This window comes from Sprattus sprattus (assembly GCF_963457725.1).
Source record: "Sprattus sprattus genome assembly, chromosome: 15".
NCBI classification, from domain to species: Eukaryota; Metazoa; Chordata; class Actinopteri; order Clupeiformes; family Clupeidae; genus Sprattus; species Sprattus sprattus.
In genome coordinates this window covers 13,783,558-13,799,930 of record NC_137913.1, presented here as the reverse complement: position 1 = coordinate 13,799,930, position 16,373 = coordinate 13,783,558, and the positions used below count along the sequence as shown (strand labels likewise).

Genomic DNA, 16,373 nt, shown 5'->3' with positions numbered 1-16,373 from the left:
ATGTACATGTGAGGCGCGCTTCGGGGAGAGGAAGAAAAGTGGAGCGTGGCTCTCCACGTCACTGAAGAGCTCACTGTTCAAACCTCACCTGACAGGTGTGTATGGCACCTCGAGCCAACACAAACTAAGCCTCATCATCACAGAGGTGTCTCTCATCTCTCAAATGTTGGGCAGGCATCGGTAGAGGCTTGTTTGATCCCTTCCAATTCAAACCACCATCTGAAATAATATTTTCCCTCCTGCCTAACAACTGCAGTTACCACAATAGTGCTGATAGAAAGCTGTTCCCTTCAACGAGACGGTGCACATTGTTGTGACTGTTTGCAGGGCTTACTGAGAGCACTTTACAGTTGCTAAGTGGACGGGGGGCGTCTCGGAAGGTGAAAGGAGCAATCATCACTGTGATAAAGCACAGTCTTTGTACATCAATAGATTATCAGATTATAGATCAATAGGTTATCAGATTATGTGTTTTTTTTATTGAACAAGCTAACTGGGACACATTATTAGAGATGGAGATGAGTCTGCATACCGGAGGGAAGTTGAACAGCTCGCCCTGTGGTGCAGTCGCTACAACCTGGAGTTGAACTCGCTCAAAACTGTTGAAATGATAGTGGACTTCAGGAGGAACCCCCCATCACTGCCCCCCCTCACCATACTGAACTGCACTGTGTCTGCTGTGGAATCCTTCAGGTTTCTGGGTTCCACAATCTCCCAGAACCTGAAGTGGGAGCCAAACATTAGATCAGTCACCAAAAAGGCCCAGCAGCGGATGTTCTTCCTGCGCCAGCTCAGGAAGTACAACCTGCCTCAGGAGCTGCTGATCCAGTTTTACACTGCAGTCATTGAGTCTGTTCTCTGCTCATCTATCACTGTCTGGTTTGGATCGGCCACTAAACTGGACAGGAACAGACTACAACGGACAGTCAGATCAGCAGAAATCATCATCGGTGCCGACCTGCCCACCATCCAGGACCTGTACACCACCAGAGCCAGGAAACGGGCAGGGAAAATTATTGCAGACCCCTCACACCCTGGACATAATCTGTTTCAGCTCCTCCCCTCTGGCAGGCGCTACAGATCCCTGCACACCAAAACCACCAGACACAGGAACAGTTTTTTTCCCCTTGTCGTCACCTTAATGAACACTTGAAAATGTATTATATTTATAATTATATTTATATTACATTATATTTATTTATTTGATCCTAAACTGTTGTGATATATTGCACATTTTCAGTTAAAGTACATTGAGAGCAACTAAACACCACAACAAATTCCTTGTATATGAAAATGTACTTGGCCAATAAACATGATTCTGATTCTGATTATTACGACATTCAAAAATATACTTTTGTGTAAACACAGGATTTTTCTGTTTAAACCGTGTCTAAAGATAAATGTATAATTCACTATTGAGCACATCCTGCCGTTTAAGGAAGCAGTACTACCTGAATACTAATATCACAGATGGTGATAATGGTTTCTGCCTCCCCACAAAGTAAAAGTGAACATGTTCACCATTAGAGGGCACCTCAGCACGATCCAGCTCAGACAGGAATATCTTTCCAGCTTTCTTTGAACGGGGAGGGTTACAACTGTATCCTAAACACGTGACATTTGAAATGTCCTTCAGCAACAGCTGACACAACTCATCAAAAATAAACACAGACTAATTATGCTGTGAAAGTCTGGCTCATTATCCTCCATCCATCTGTATTTGTCAACCTGAACGAGTGGTGAAGACCATGTAGGATGGAGAATGCAGAGAGAACACGAAAGACAAACAGAGAACCCGCCCAACAAAAACAAATGACAGTGCTGTGGACCATGTAGAGTGTGAGACATATGACTTCCTGGGCCACGAGGTCACTCTCTAACTAGTCCACATCTGGTGGTGGCACCTCCAAAGTCTGGGGTGTCAGAGTTACTGCGTTAGGGCGCAGGGCATGAGGTAACAAGAGACAGAAGAACTCGTTCTCCTACTGTGAATGAATAATTGTATTCCAACTGGCTAACTATTCTCTCAGTCCCCATCATGGCAGAGGGCAGTTTCGATGAATGGAGTTATTATGCTCCTCTCAAATTAAGATTGGCATCAGAAAAAGACATACAAAACAGGAAAAAGACTTGATCAAAGACCTCATGAATGAAGGCGCTTTTATGCAGGTACTCGTTCTCATACACACACACACACAGACACACGGAGAAAGACATACACACACAGGCACACACGGGGGTGGGGGGAATTCAAGGTGAATATTATCTTTGAAGGAATCTTAAATACAATGTGTGCATGACAACAATTTAGGACTTAGAATGAAGTAAACCCTCAAAAAATGTTGATGCGTCTTCACTTCTCCATTCAATGGCTGCACTTAGGTGGATTACACAGAAAGACTACACTGTATCCCTGTTTCACCTGCATGGGGCATGTGGCCCTCTGTAACCCATGAGTCATTCTTTTGAAGATTTCCTGAGGATGAATCCCTCAATCCCATGATCACTGCGGGGTGTATATCATGCTCCGACTGAAAACAGAGGGCCCACACACTGTAACGTGCTCTAGAAAAGTGTGTTATTAGTTTATTATGTATTTGATGTATGTTTGTATGTTGGTTATTGTACGTATGTCTGAACTTACTTTTGGTCAAGCACCTGTGTGTGAGATGAGCCTGCTGTCGCCACTCTCTTTGCTGTATGTCATATTCTAAAACAGTGGAGATAATATATGTATGTAACACATCCAATGAGACACACAAATCATTTATAAGGGAAACATATTCCATTTCCCAGTCTTTGTTATCATGCATCTGAAGAAGCGCCTCTTTTCCCAAGAGCTCATACTTACAGCGACAGGCAGTCACACCACGGCAGGCGGACAACCCGGTAGGAGTGTGTGGGTGTATGTGTGTGTGTGTGTGTGTGTGTGTGTGTGGGGGGGGGAGGGGGGGGGGGGGGTGTTTAGAGACGGACACAATACCCCCGTTTGTCTTCCTCGACTCCTTGTTATTCCAAACCGGAATCTCTGCTCTCCTGGGAGACGGCGCTGCTCCTCCCGCTCCCACTTTCCCCTGTCCCGAGCTCTCCGAGGTCAGCCAGAGCCATGGGGGAGCACAACAAACAAACAGCCGCGGAGGCAACGTGGGTGTCAGTCCAGGAGCCGGCCCCAATGTGCTGAACACATTAGCCCCATGGTGTGGGGCCACCCACCCGCCCTGCCTGACCTGACCTGAGAGCAACACAGGCCTGCAGCAGGCAGACACATGGCCCTCTGCCCGGCCCTGACACCCAGGCCCTGTCAGTGTGTAATACAGATATCCAGTTGCATAATAAATCTCCCCATTTCACGAGATGGGGATAAGGGCCGGCCAGGACGAGAGGAGCAAAGCTGCTCACTTGTGGTGTCGTTTACAACATGTTTCTGCCAGAAGCACTAAAACGATCTGCACCTTTTTGTGTTTATGGCATTTACACAGAAAAAGCCTCTAAAATGACCTTGATTTGTATACAGTTCAGTACAGCTGCATAAACTGCATATAATAACTTCAACTTAATACTAACTAACTATAATAAATACATTTACAATCCTAAATAAACACTTGCACATGTTCGGAAAAGAGAAAATAGAACTCTCTTGTAAATCTGGTTTCTACACACAAATCTTTTGTTTTTTGAGCATATTAGAAGCAAGGTAAAGTTAACAACACAAAACCTTGTCAATTAGTAGGAACCCATAGGCAGGCTCTCTAATGAGTCAAATCGTTTTCTTAAATTCCATGAGTCTATTTTTTCAGAACTATTTCACATACTGGCCTTATGTAAGATGAAACTTAGAATATCAGTAATTGCAAGTTATGAGAGATGATCAATGAACAACCTCTGTTTTTATCATTAGCGCTTCTGCAGCGCCAAAATGACGATATCAGAACAACTTACTTTACTCTCAACCAATCAGAGCGGCGCAGGGAGGGAGCTAACACTACCTGTATAAATTAAGTGTAGTAAGTCAAGACAGTGTCAGACAGACTTGCCGGTGTCTTTTCGTCGTTCGAGTTCTTTCCTTTGATTTTGAGTTTGGAGTGTATCTCCTTCAGTCCTGAGTTGGGATATATACGACGGAAATGGCAGGGTCAGAGAAGCAGCTGACATCGTTTTTCATTGAAGATATCCTCTCAATTAAAGAAGAGAAACGACGAGCCTCCAATTGCGGTGACGTAAAAGATGAGCGTTCTGGATGGCGAACAGAGCACACTACTGAACAATCTCTGTCACTGGAAATAAGAACAGAGGAATCACATCACGACATAGGTAACTTTTTAAGGACCTGCATTTACTATTGATTTTTTTTGGTCGTCTATTTCCATTAAAATACTTAAATAAGTTATGAGTTAACTCGCTGTATAAATGTTTAAGTGCAGTTACCTGTATTATCCTTTTCAAATGTTGTCTCATTGTAGTTTCTGACGTAACTTCATCATTCTGACATTCTGCAACATGTCTTCCTTGCAGAAACTATCGAGACCTCGAGCCCTGCACCATCATCAGACAGCACGAGTGCCTTTGGCAAACATAAGCGTTCGCGGGCTGCGTTCACACACCTGCAAGTCTTGGAGTTGGAGAAAAAGTTCAACCACCAGAAATACTTATCCGCGCCAGAGAGAGCTCATCTTGCTAGCAGCCTGAGACTAACGGAGACTCAAGTCAAAATATGGTTCCAAAACCGTAGATACAAAACTAAACGGAAGCAACTAGCTTCGGAATATGGGAAAGACTGTTTTCAAAAGCCGGAGGGACTTCCCTTTTCGGTCACGGAAGAGGATTTGTGTCGGGCGTCACTTTTGGCAACAGTCTACAAATCATATCCACACCAACTATACAGGCCATATGGCTATGATTTGAATGGATTTGTTATAAACGGTGTGTGGAGGCCAGCCGTTTGGTGATGAACTTAATAACGGACAGTTTGCGTGTTTTTGTCCATGAGCAGTCACATTGTTTTTAGAGTATTGCTTGCCTGTATGTTACAAACAATAAAATATATATTTTTCAATACTTTGTATTTGAACCTCTAGTTTGTTAAAACTGGTGAATTAAGGCCAACTGCTTCAAACACAAACCCACCTTATATCTGATTTGATTTAGTTTTCATCTTGAGGGAGAGCTCAGGCACAGAGAAGCTACAATCTCAGGCCAAACATTTACTGTGCATGCATCAAAGTGTCAGGGCTCATCCAAGTAACATGTATTTCAAAATGTTTACATTATAGCAGAGTGTGTAGCTAGGAGGGACCCCTGGCACATGATGGACACAGTGTAGTTTTTTTCATAATACGTTTCTCATGACACTATGCAGGAAACACTTTTGTCACAGACAACATATTTTCTTCTTTCATAGGACATTTTTTTTTTATATTCATTGCGGAAATTCTTACAAGTCCAATAAAGTTTCAGTATAGTACTGTTCAAAATATCACTGAAACACAGACATTACAGTAATGCAGCCTTAAACTCTGAGAATAATAAAGGTGAACTACATGAAGTGGCTACAGTCTAACATGTAGGCTATTTTAAGATAAGAGTTGCACACCTTGAAATACAGATAAGAATCAAAAGTGCCCTCATGCTCATTGCAAGGTGATTTAGTGTTGAGATGTCTGTAAGCTGCTTTCAGTGGGAGGACACCAGACATTGTTGTTAGTCTTCTTCAAAGTCCGCGTGAAACATAACTTAAGTTCCTGTGTAGGCAGACAGAAGAAATTTGATTGCGATATGTATACTTGAAGGGGTTGCTGCTAAAGGTGGAGTACAACAGACCTGTGCAACATCAGATCGTTAAATAAAGATAGGTTACACTAGTCTCTAGGACCATACATTAGTACTCTGTGGCATGATCAGTTAAAGCTCTCACAGATCTCCCTCTGATCACAACATTTTATCCTTTTATCCTGAAAGAGCACCCAACTTACCCATTTTTTTTCCCCAGAATTTCCATGAGGCATTCTAAATATCTTTACCCAACATCACACACTTCCACCGTAAATGAACATTTTGAGACACATCAGGGCAGAGATAGCACCTGATGTTCCTCACAGCTCACAAACAGATACTGCTTTAAGGTATCTCGACAATCAAACATATCTTTCAAACACATCTTGTCCACACCCTTTTGGCATTTGCACAACACAAAGCCAGAATGAGGAGACATTTAAACATAAAGTTAAGAGGGATTGCGCAGAGGGGAACGTGATATTTTGACAGATGGTGTGTTGATTTGACAGGACAATTCTCAACTTCTCATTTATCATGCTGACGTTTTGTGTGAAGTAACAGTGGGTGTCTGATTGATTACAATTAGGCCTGCAGTTATTTAGACAGCCAACGTCAAGGTGAGGAACCCTCAAGGAAAACAGTAACTGTAACTTCACCTATGCAAGAATGTGAATTTAACTTCTGACCTGGCCACAGTGAATGCAGCATGAGAGCCAATTGTCTTTTCATCAGGAGTTAAAATACCACTTCAAAACATCCGCCAAGGATAATCAAATTGATTCATATTGACACATTTTCATCACTGGCCTATCACACCAAGAGAGGGAAATCTACGGCAAAGGTAGAGGTAAATTGGCAGATGTATCAATGTTGCTCAAAGACAGGTATTACCAGTTGTAACTCAGCTAAGGTTAACATCAGGAGTGTCTACCTCTGACATCACATGGCTGATCTAAGAGATTTGATGATTTTCATTCATTTGACTTTCAAGCGAGAAAGCAAACATTCCCGGTTTCCCAAGAAGCACATTTCTCGAGGGCGCTGCACGCCACTTAATAATAGCAATCTCTTCACTGACACTGTCTTGTGTGCCAGATAAGGTCCGACATAGAGGTTGAGTGAAATGAGGTCAGAAGAGATGGAATGTCAGCCACAGACCAGCCTGGCTGCTGTGGAATGCACTCCAGTAAGTTGTCAGCCTCTCAGGAAGCCACCCAATGTTTCCATATTGCTGATGGCAAGCGCGCTAGCAGCTAGCCAGGATTGGGAGTAGATTTATACTAGCTTTGCTCACAATCCATCAAACAGCCTGTTGCCAGAGATTCCCTGCTCTTATCAGTTTGGAGAAGACTCCACAGTGTCTGGCCCAAAGATTCTAGGCGAAGAGTAGCTGTTGCACTCCAGGTAATGGCCTATCTGTGCAAGCGATTTGTCATGTAGGTCAGTATACAAACATTCATCAGAGTACAGTACAGTTAGTTAGTATTGCTTTACATTAAAGTTCACTTAGCTAATAGAAATTAAATGCTGTAGCCAATATCAGTAAAAGGCAGCTGCAGAAGATATGTTGATGTGTGTTGCTGTGTCGCAAGTTCAAGGCTTGTTGTTGATGATGTGAACTGTTTGTTAGATAATATAAATGAATGAAAAATTAAACTGCTTAGCATTACTGACTTCATAATTATGAAATTTCACAGATAGTTGATTATGTGAATTAATTCAGTACAATTAAGTTATGGATGCATAATACAAACCAATTTTCAGTTATGTCTTGAAGCAACTGCTAAAACGTATTTAAATTAGTTTTAGCTGTATTTACACTAAAAGGGCCAACCAAAGCTCAAATAATCTACTCTTCCACAACTCAAAATTCCCTTGTTAAAAGGAGGATGTGTTCATGATTCATGTCTTCTGGAGTCGGCGTCTGCCAGTGTTTCCCTTTTGAAGCACTGGTGTGTGGCAGCCATGCTGGTATTGGCTCCTTCAGGGTGGTTGGAGGCTGTTTTGAATCAGTGGCTTGCTTTACTAAGAGCCCTCCTTCCAGGTAGATAAGTGCTGCAAATGTGAGATGATGCTCCTTGACCCTTAAACGTACAAGGGCACTGAGTCACCCCTTTCTTACAGACAAAGCCCCAACTCACGCAAATGCTGGCCAGTGAATGAGATCACTTTGATATATAAGTGCAGATAACTTTTTTAGCTTTCATGTTTAACTGATATGTAGTTTCTGTGTAGTGGAATGTCCAACCCATACACCTACCCAGGCCAAACTTCACTCTTTTCCAGAAGCTTCAGATCTAAATTGTCTCTTCAGGTTCACGATCATAGCCCTCCACCTCCGTGCTGAGGAGGAAAAAGTTAGCAAAGCTTTCGGAATAAACAGGATTACCAGTATCCTCTCCAGATAGGGGGGTTCATGGACTTCTCCCTGACTCCCTCAATGGCAGGCCTGAGGACCCTGCTAATGTCTGAAGGGTTTGGTCAACTCCCCTAACAACGTCTCCTGGTGTGATTATCTGTTATGTGGCATGGGGTACTTTTATGTAGAACTAACGGTCACCAACGGCAGTTTTGCTGTGAATGGTCTTCAGTAATTTTAGAATCTAGGGAGTTATTTTGTAGCCATCGAATGACAGGAGATAACACATGCTGGATGAGGTATGACTAATGAAAATATATCTAGATCACTTTCAAAATGATGCACCTTTGCAAAATGTAACCCAATGATTTGCCATGATTTTTTTACCACTGTAGAATTCTGTTTTCCTTTTTTCAATTGTCTTTGAGGCACTTTTCATACCCTCTGACACAAACAGGGCATATTGCAACTAAAGTAGAAAAAATGCATATCCACAAATAATGGTGAATGCTTTCTGAGACAGGCTGAACATAAATGGCCACTGAATTGGTAGCGTGAGACTTTCTCCTTGCCTTCGTGTGTGTGGTCAGAAAGAGAAATGAGGACAGAGGGCACCGAACGTGGCTGATAAGACGGCGGCAGGCTGTAGGGTGCACCGTGCTGTCAACAGAGATCCTGTTTACAGTAGCAGGCCTGCGCTGAGAAGAGGAGTGTGATGTAGCTGCGATAGCAACGGCTCTTTATCTAAGAGACAGACTGAGCTCCCGACCCGTCTGGGACTCACGACCTGCTGACCCCTGGGCAATTCTCCACATGGGCCAAACATAGGGCTACCACTGATTTTGTGTAGTCATGTTTTTGCTATTGAGTTGCCCGTCCTTCATGCTTGGAGCTAAGGAACTCATTTTTAGGAACTGGAGGAGGGACTCATTTTTAGCCAAGGTGTCTCTCTTCGAATTGAACTTGGGGTGGGGGTCACCAGAATACTGTTGCTCGTAGTTTTCTTTCCATCACATACATTTTGCTGCTCAGAGACAACAGGCTTTTCAGGCTTTGCTCAGATGAAAACAAAGAGGAACGTTGGTTCTGCTTCAACAGAACTGAGTCCTAACTGATTCACTTGATTGCCTTTGAACGGAGAGCTTCCATTTATCTTTGAGTTCCAAACCTGATCTGCTCAAAGAATGGCAGCCAGATGTCAGGTCCTCTTAAGTCAAAGCCTTCAACGTTAGAACATACACAGGAAGTGACAGTAGATACCGTATGTGTAAGAAAAAGAAAAGGAACACATACCTCTTAGATGAATTGTAAGCAGAGGACTGACCTGACAGCACAAAGCTTTTTCAGACATTATTCAACCTCTAGACTTGTTGGGGATTTAGAGACTTATGGTTTAACCAAACAACACTTTGTTAGTATAAATGTCTGCTGCTAAGAAAACATTTGGCACATTGGAATGACAGCGTTAAAGTCAACACAAAGCTTGTATGTGTCTGAGTAGTTGCACCAAGTATCCCTCTCAATTAATCCCTACCAGAAGCAATGCAGATATGACCCATGACCTGGCTGGGAGTGACCAATTACATGAGGACAAAGAACGCAGGTTCGACCATGTTGGAAAATGGTGCCCAAGAACCTCCTTGTCAAGATTAGACAGACAAATCTCATTTTCATACCTCTGATAAATAATCTCTCAGTGATTGTGGCTTCTGTACTAGGTCACTTCAAACTTTAAAACATCCTTAGCTAACACTAGTCATGACATAAACACTTAAAAAAATCATTAAGGCCCAGCCGAAGCACATTCACCACAGGTCAGCGGAGTGTAATGGCAAATTCAAACGTAGCGAAGTGCTGGATGTGAAAGCATCTGATAGCATCTGTTTTGACGGGATTAAAACTTTGACATTATCTGTGCGAGCGTCTCAGCCAACATGGCGCATAGGAACATGGCCATCAGATAAGGGCTCTGTTGACGGGCTATTATTGCCCGTCTTACCATTGTGACGCCTGGGCCGAGTGGGACACGGTACATTGACTCTGAAACAGAAGAGGCTCTGCAACGCCCCCGTCTGCATGTCCCCCTTCCTCTTCGTCATCTTTGCCGAGCTGACAGGGGGAGTGCCTCAACGTTCCTCCACAAAACCACCTGGATGAACCGGATCTTCAGACGAGTGAGAGGCAACAGTTATGAGCGTGAGCTATGCATTGTGTCCACTGGGCCTGAGCAAGCACTCTTAAATCCCCCACACGTGCTGGTCTCCCCGACAAGAGAGGGGGAGGTAAGCCTGGTCATGGCCCAGTTGAAGCGTTCAAAGTACCAGTGATGGGGTATAGTTGACTAGGTACTACCACCGAGAATTCATTTGTGATGTCAAGTCACACACAAACAAGAGAGTAAGAGATTTTGGCCATGGTGTCTTCGGAGTGGAGAAATGTCTTTGTTGCCATAAACACTTATGGGACTTGCTAGACACACACAAACAAGAGAGTAAGAGATTTTGCCCATGGTGTCTTCGGAGTGGAGAAAATAGTTGACTGCAATTTGTTCAGCAACATCCATTGAACCACCTCCAAAAACTTCTATGAAAACATCCACAGCTGGATTACTCAATACTTTCACCACCTTTGGTGAGGCAATAGATCACTTAGGTAGGAGGTACATGGCACATTAAGAACTAACCAAGCATGTGTTTTGACACATAAGCTTCTCAACAACAAAGTCAGAAATTCATCGTAGAAATCATAATAATTCTTCACCACTCTTTGAGGGAGATTCTATGATAATGCCACAAAGCTTTAGGCATCAAGCTAAATGGTCATGAGAAAGGCTGTGATCTAATTATGAGTTTAAGAAGTACAAAACTGCAACACTACAACCAACTGGATAATTAGAATTTTTATTTATAAACATGAAGTATTTTACCATTCTCTCTCTCTCTCTCTCTCATTCGCTCTCCCAATAGATCTCGACTTCATTCTACCTCTATATTTTTTACTGCTGATTGGCCCTTAAGATTGTACACATTGTGTGGTCATGGAACCATCATGTTGTTGTTCTGGGAGCCAATCTAGGTTTGTGCAAACACCGGGATATCTACTCTTTAAGGATAGGGGGAAACCAAGGTCCTCAACAAAGAGTAGCATTGTCACTGCTGCAATATGCCGTGACTGCCTGACAAATTTGCTGTCCTCTGATAAGGTAATGGTCCCCAGCCATGGGCTCCTGGTTCCCACAGGGAGGGCTTCGTAAACTTCTCCCAGGGCAGCACCGTGAAACTGGATGCCTGATGTAGCAGCACCAGCATGACTCCCCATTCTCCTCCAGCGGCAGATAAAACCTCCTCGCATCCGAATCATCAGATGGGAGCCATCGATTACAGCCACTACTCAAACCATCAGGGCGTTTGTGTGAGTGAGTGTGTGTGCTAGTCCACGTTCAGCTGAAGACCTCATGGCTGCATTATCTCCCTGGCAGAAGCTCACGGTAGCAGGACAGTTTAGTTTAGACCAGATTGAGTGATTAAAAAACGGGGACAATATGACAAGGGCCTCATCATGAGCTACAGGGAGCTTCTCTTTATGCTGTGCAGATAAACAATCCTTTTAACCAACAGGGTTTAGAAAACAAACAAAAGACACTGCGTTCTCCCAACCTGTGTACGTGTCCCAGGCCATGTAGTTCCACCTGACGGACATCTCCATTCATCACACACAGAGCACAGAAACAGAGGTGATTCCTTTTGACATACGTGACGTAAATGAAAATGCATAATCTATTCAATTCAATTTTCTTTATATAAAAACAATTAAATTGTCTCAAGGCGCTCTACAGAGCCCAGGCTTGAACCCCATATCAGGATCTGAGTTTTTAGTCCACTCACAGTTAACAACAAAGGCATGAATTTGTCACAGCACAACCTTGACACAATATAACCCATTTTACATGTATTTCAATGTACTCAGAACGTATGTATGCAAACATAGTGCCCAAAACACTAGGAAGTACATTGCTCTACAACAATGTGCAAAACTCAAAGTTTTGACTAAACTTAAGATGAAGGAGTCCTAAGTGCATGAGTTTTGAGGGCCAATTCTTTCCACTGGCACCAGGAGGTGGGGACATTGGATTATTAAGTGTGATTTGACACTGATGTTTTCCTTATTCACTGAAGTCACTTCCTTTGTTTTTAAAAAGATTGATGACCCTTTGTTGTCTTTAGGACGATTTGTTTTCCTTGGTAGATGTCATGGCAGCCAGCTAACACTGGCATGGAGTGAATGTCTGGCAACATTTATTATGACTTTATTACGTCAGATACAACTAATGAAAGAAGTTGTTCTACATAACACTATTTCTGACCAAGAAACAAATACATATTTGTATAAATAAATAGGCTGGTGATAAGATATCAGGCCTAATGTACAATTGCATTTTATAGGTTCACTTAAATCATTTGTTACACATTTACGAGTCATTTCTGTTACATTCGAAACAATGGTAAAGGGTTCAGCCTGTGCACCCTCTTCTGGTAAGAGTGGGAACTCATCTTTTCCACAAGGTGAGACGTCCACACATCTAGCACACATTCAGAAAACGGCACGGAAGACTACCTTCTTTGCTCTCCAAGTTACCATTGCAATTCTTACAGTTAGAACACAATTAAAAAAACAGCGTGCATAATTTGAGTAATTGCATTTTATTTCAGCTCCAGTGTTACAAACTGTAGCAGCAGTTCCTCCATCAATAAACATTTGCATCATTCATTTTCCAGCAAAAATATTTCAGAACTCTAGATGGCACTCTGTGTTTAAAAAATATCCCTCTTTTCCCCTCCCTCCCATTTCATTGTGCGTAAAAGCAGCAAATAATGTACACTACTAAAATGTTACAATTCTTCATTAAAACGATGTTTAAGCATATATATTATGGGGCAACATGGCTTACATGCTATACAAAAAAAAAAAATCTAAATCAAGGCAGTCACCATATTCCAGACTGAATTTCTGTATCCAAGTTGTCTGCTGGACCTCCATATCCTAACCTTAACATTTGCATACAACACTTGCATAAATATTATAGACCAATCTCCAATCCATCGAGGCATTTGTGGCTATTTAACAAGCAACTCCAGCTCAAAGCCGATTTTATTGATAAGATGCCACTGACCCCTTGAGAAACAAACACACTGCCTATTCCATCATTTCCCCACAAAATCTAAAACATCTATTGCCGGTTTCCTTCCTCATCTTATTTAATCAGAGAACAATAATGATCCTGTCACGCGGGTGGTTGGGATATGCTTAAGGCCTTAGTAGGTCAGAGACAGTGATATCGCCGTGAAGATGTGCGGAAAACCACACATAACCAAGCCGAGTACAAACATAGGTAAAGGAGCATCAGACATTTGATTTTTTTTTTTTCACTTTGTACCTCAAATGAAGATTAAATTCAGTGTGTAATTAATTTCAATGTACAAGTACTTTGCCAGACAAAATATATTTTTTACAAGTGTAAATGACCCGATAATTACCACAGTGGTAACAAAAAGAAGGAAACAAATAATAAATCACAATTATGGGATGCTTACACTAGGCAATTATGCTGCCAAATGACAATCATCACTCAGCTTGTAGCTCAGAATGTATAAGCTAACTCTATACACCTGATCGACAGCCTAAAAGGCTCCTGTTCAAAAACCCCTTCTGAACCATTTTGACCAATGGCTCACCAGAGGTTGCTAAAATAAAAGCAGTCTATGTATATTTTTAAGCTAATTCCAAAAACAATTCCAATGCCCCATCATTACTTTTCCCTTTTGCAGGAGGAAACCAGCATTAGGCAGTAATCACACAGAGAGCGATCAAAAATGGCTAATAGCCTTTTCAACAGTATTTTTAAAGCTATGCATTTAAAAGCTATGTTTGAAGTCTAAACAGGGCTCACAGTGTCCAGAAGTCTGCTTCTTTGGGATCTGAACGAGGAAGAAGAGGACATTTGGTCTGAGACAGTCATGCTTCGACATCACACTGTCCTAGAACCAAATCTGCTGCATAGTTCACCAATAAATACAGCACTGGAGAAGCAGGCTTTAAAACAACAACAACAACCCAAAAAAACCCTGTGCGCTTTCTGTGAGAGAAAAATCGAACTAATAAACTCCTCATGAAAAGCAAACAAACAAACCCTGCTGCTTTAGTAATGCAGTCTTTTTCGGAAATGTCTGTATTACCATATTTTTTTTGGGGGGGGGGGGGGGGGGGGGCAGCCAGGAGGGCGCAGACACAGGAAGTGAGTGACGCAGGACAGTCAGGACACAGGAAGCACCCTCGGCCCCGCAGAGCTCTGCCAGCGGAACCAGTCGGACATCCCACTCTCCCCGCCCCGCATCACTCGTGGTTCACATCCCACTCTACCCACAACCTGGCCACCACATCCCTACACCTTCAAATCGGTCTACTGTACTAAGCATCCCCACTTCACTGCTTGAAGAGCAGATCCTGAAACATATTAGGAGTATTCTTCCATTTTTAATTAGCCCATGCTGTGTAAGTTCATAATTGCATTGTTACAGAAAATCAGCTTATAGCATTACATTATATTAGATTTCAATTAAAAATAAACAGGAGAAGATACAAATAAAAAACAAACATCACAGATGTTTAAGAGTGTTAAGACATGTGGTCATCCACGCTTTCCACACCCCATGCGTTTGGTTTGTGCGCCTCGATTTACTGTTCATCTGTGACCAGTCTGTAAAGCCACACCTGTACAAGAGCCCAGACACACCCAAACCCACGCACAGACACACACACACACACGCGCACGCACGCACGCACGCACGCACGCACGCACGCACGCACGCACGCACGCACGCACACACACACACACACAAAAAAAAGAGGAGGACAAACCTGTCAAAGCTGATATTACTCTATACATTTAATATCACTATAAAAGTCTATAGAGCTGTGCGTGATTCCAGAGCAAGCCAAGTGCTCTGCACAAAAAACATTTGAATGCGAGATTTCTGTTGTGCGGGAGTGTTCCAATACATATACATCTGCACACCCAGGCACAGACAGAGACCTATGGGAGTGAAGAATGGATGACATGGACTTCTGCAAGACAGTTCTCACAGGTAATGTTTTTTTTCCCACATATACATATATACATACCTTCTCAGTTTTGTTTACTGTGAGAATGCTAGGAGTGTGACCATGGAATGAGAATCCATCCAACTGATCCACTCCGTGAATGCAGACTAAACGTTGTGCGCTTGTTTCGATTTGGGACTTTTAATAAGATCATGAACAATTCAAATTCAAGTTCAACAATGAACTTATGACCAAGCACTGAAAAGAGCCACTGGCTTGTTTATGTATTTTATGGAGTGCTGAAGGCTGGATAAAGTATGTATGGTACAAAATAAAACTCTTTAGTCTGCTATGGGAGACCCTTTAGACTGACATGCACCTGACATGGTGAAGATGCCTGGGTATGCCCTGGGCATGCTACCAAAAATTCATGTCACATGAACAAAGGATACTTCTCTTGTACCTCTTCATGGAAGAGCCATTCTCCTTTAACCAAAGTAGCCATCTCACATATGAGATTCATTTCTGCATAATGTTGCAAAAGATAGCAGTGGGCAGAATATACATACATCTCACTGGAATCCACGTTCTCAGTCACCCTGACACCCACATAAGCACTTCTGGTCCTCAAGCGTTAAAAAATAAAAGCCAATAAGGTTTCAAGTCTAACTGGCCAGTGACGGTGGAAGAGGCACAACATGAAAAAAAACCACACCATTGCTCGGTGTTTAGCGTGCAGAACTGAAGAATGTGCTCAATTAAACAGTCCTTTAAAAAAAAAAAACACACACGGAAGTCAAACAAGCACACAAACCCCACGGCTCTGCTGAAATCCTTGAAACGCGACCTTGGCTTAGCCAATAAAATAAATACAAATTTTCCTACACAAAATCCATAAACAAACGGATGAAGCCAAGCACGAGAGGATACTCCGTCACCACACAGACATTGACAAGGGGGGGTTGTGAATGGAGCAAGAGAACGGTGTTGAACAGGAGGGGAGGGGATGGGAAATAACCACAGCTACCATTCCAAGACGCAATTTTCTCTCATCCCCTTCCTGGCAAAAGACCCTGTGTTTATGCCGAGAGTCTCTCCATTTGACGCACTACCAGTGCCTTTCTATGGTCCTGACACCAGGGCA

General features: G+C 42.6%; 1 protein-coding gene across 1 annotated transcript; it reads left to right on the top strand.

The window, feature by feature from the left end:
* Positions 1–4,124: 4,124 nt before the first annotated feature.
* Positions 4,125–4,946, top strand: nkx3-1 (NK3 homeobox 1; the record flags this gene model as incomplete). Its single annotated transcript, XM_080852067.1, has 2 exons — positions 4,125–4,311; positions 4,513–4,946. 2 exons carry the CDS (start codon positions 4,125–4,127, stop codon positions 4,944–4,946), a joined length of 621 nt encoding a protein of 206 aa, XP_080708193.1.
* Positions 4,947–16,373: the final 11,427 nt, after the last annotated feature.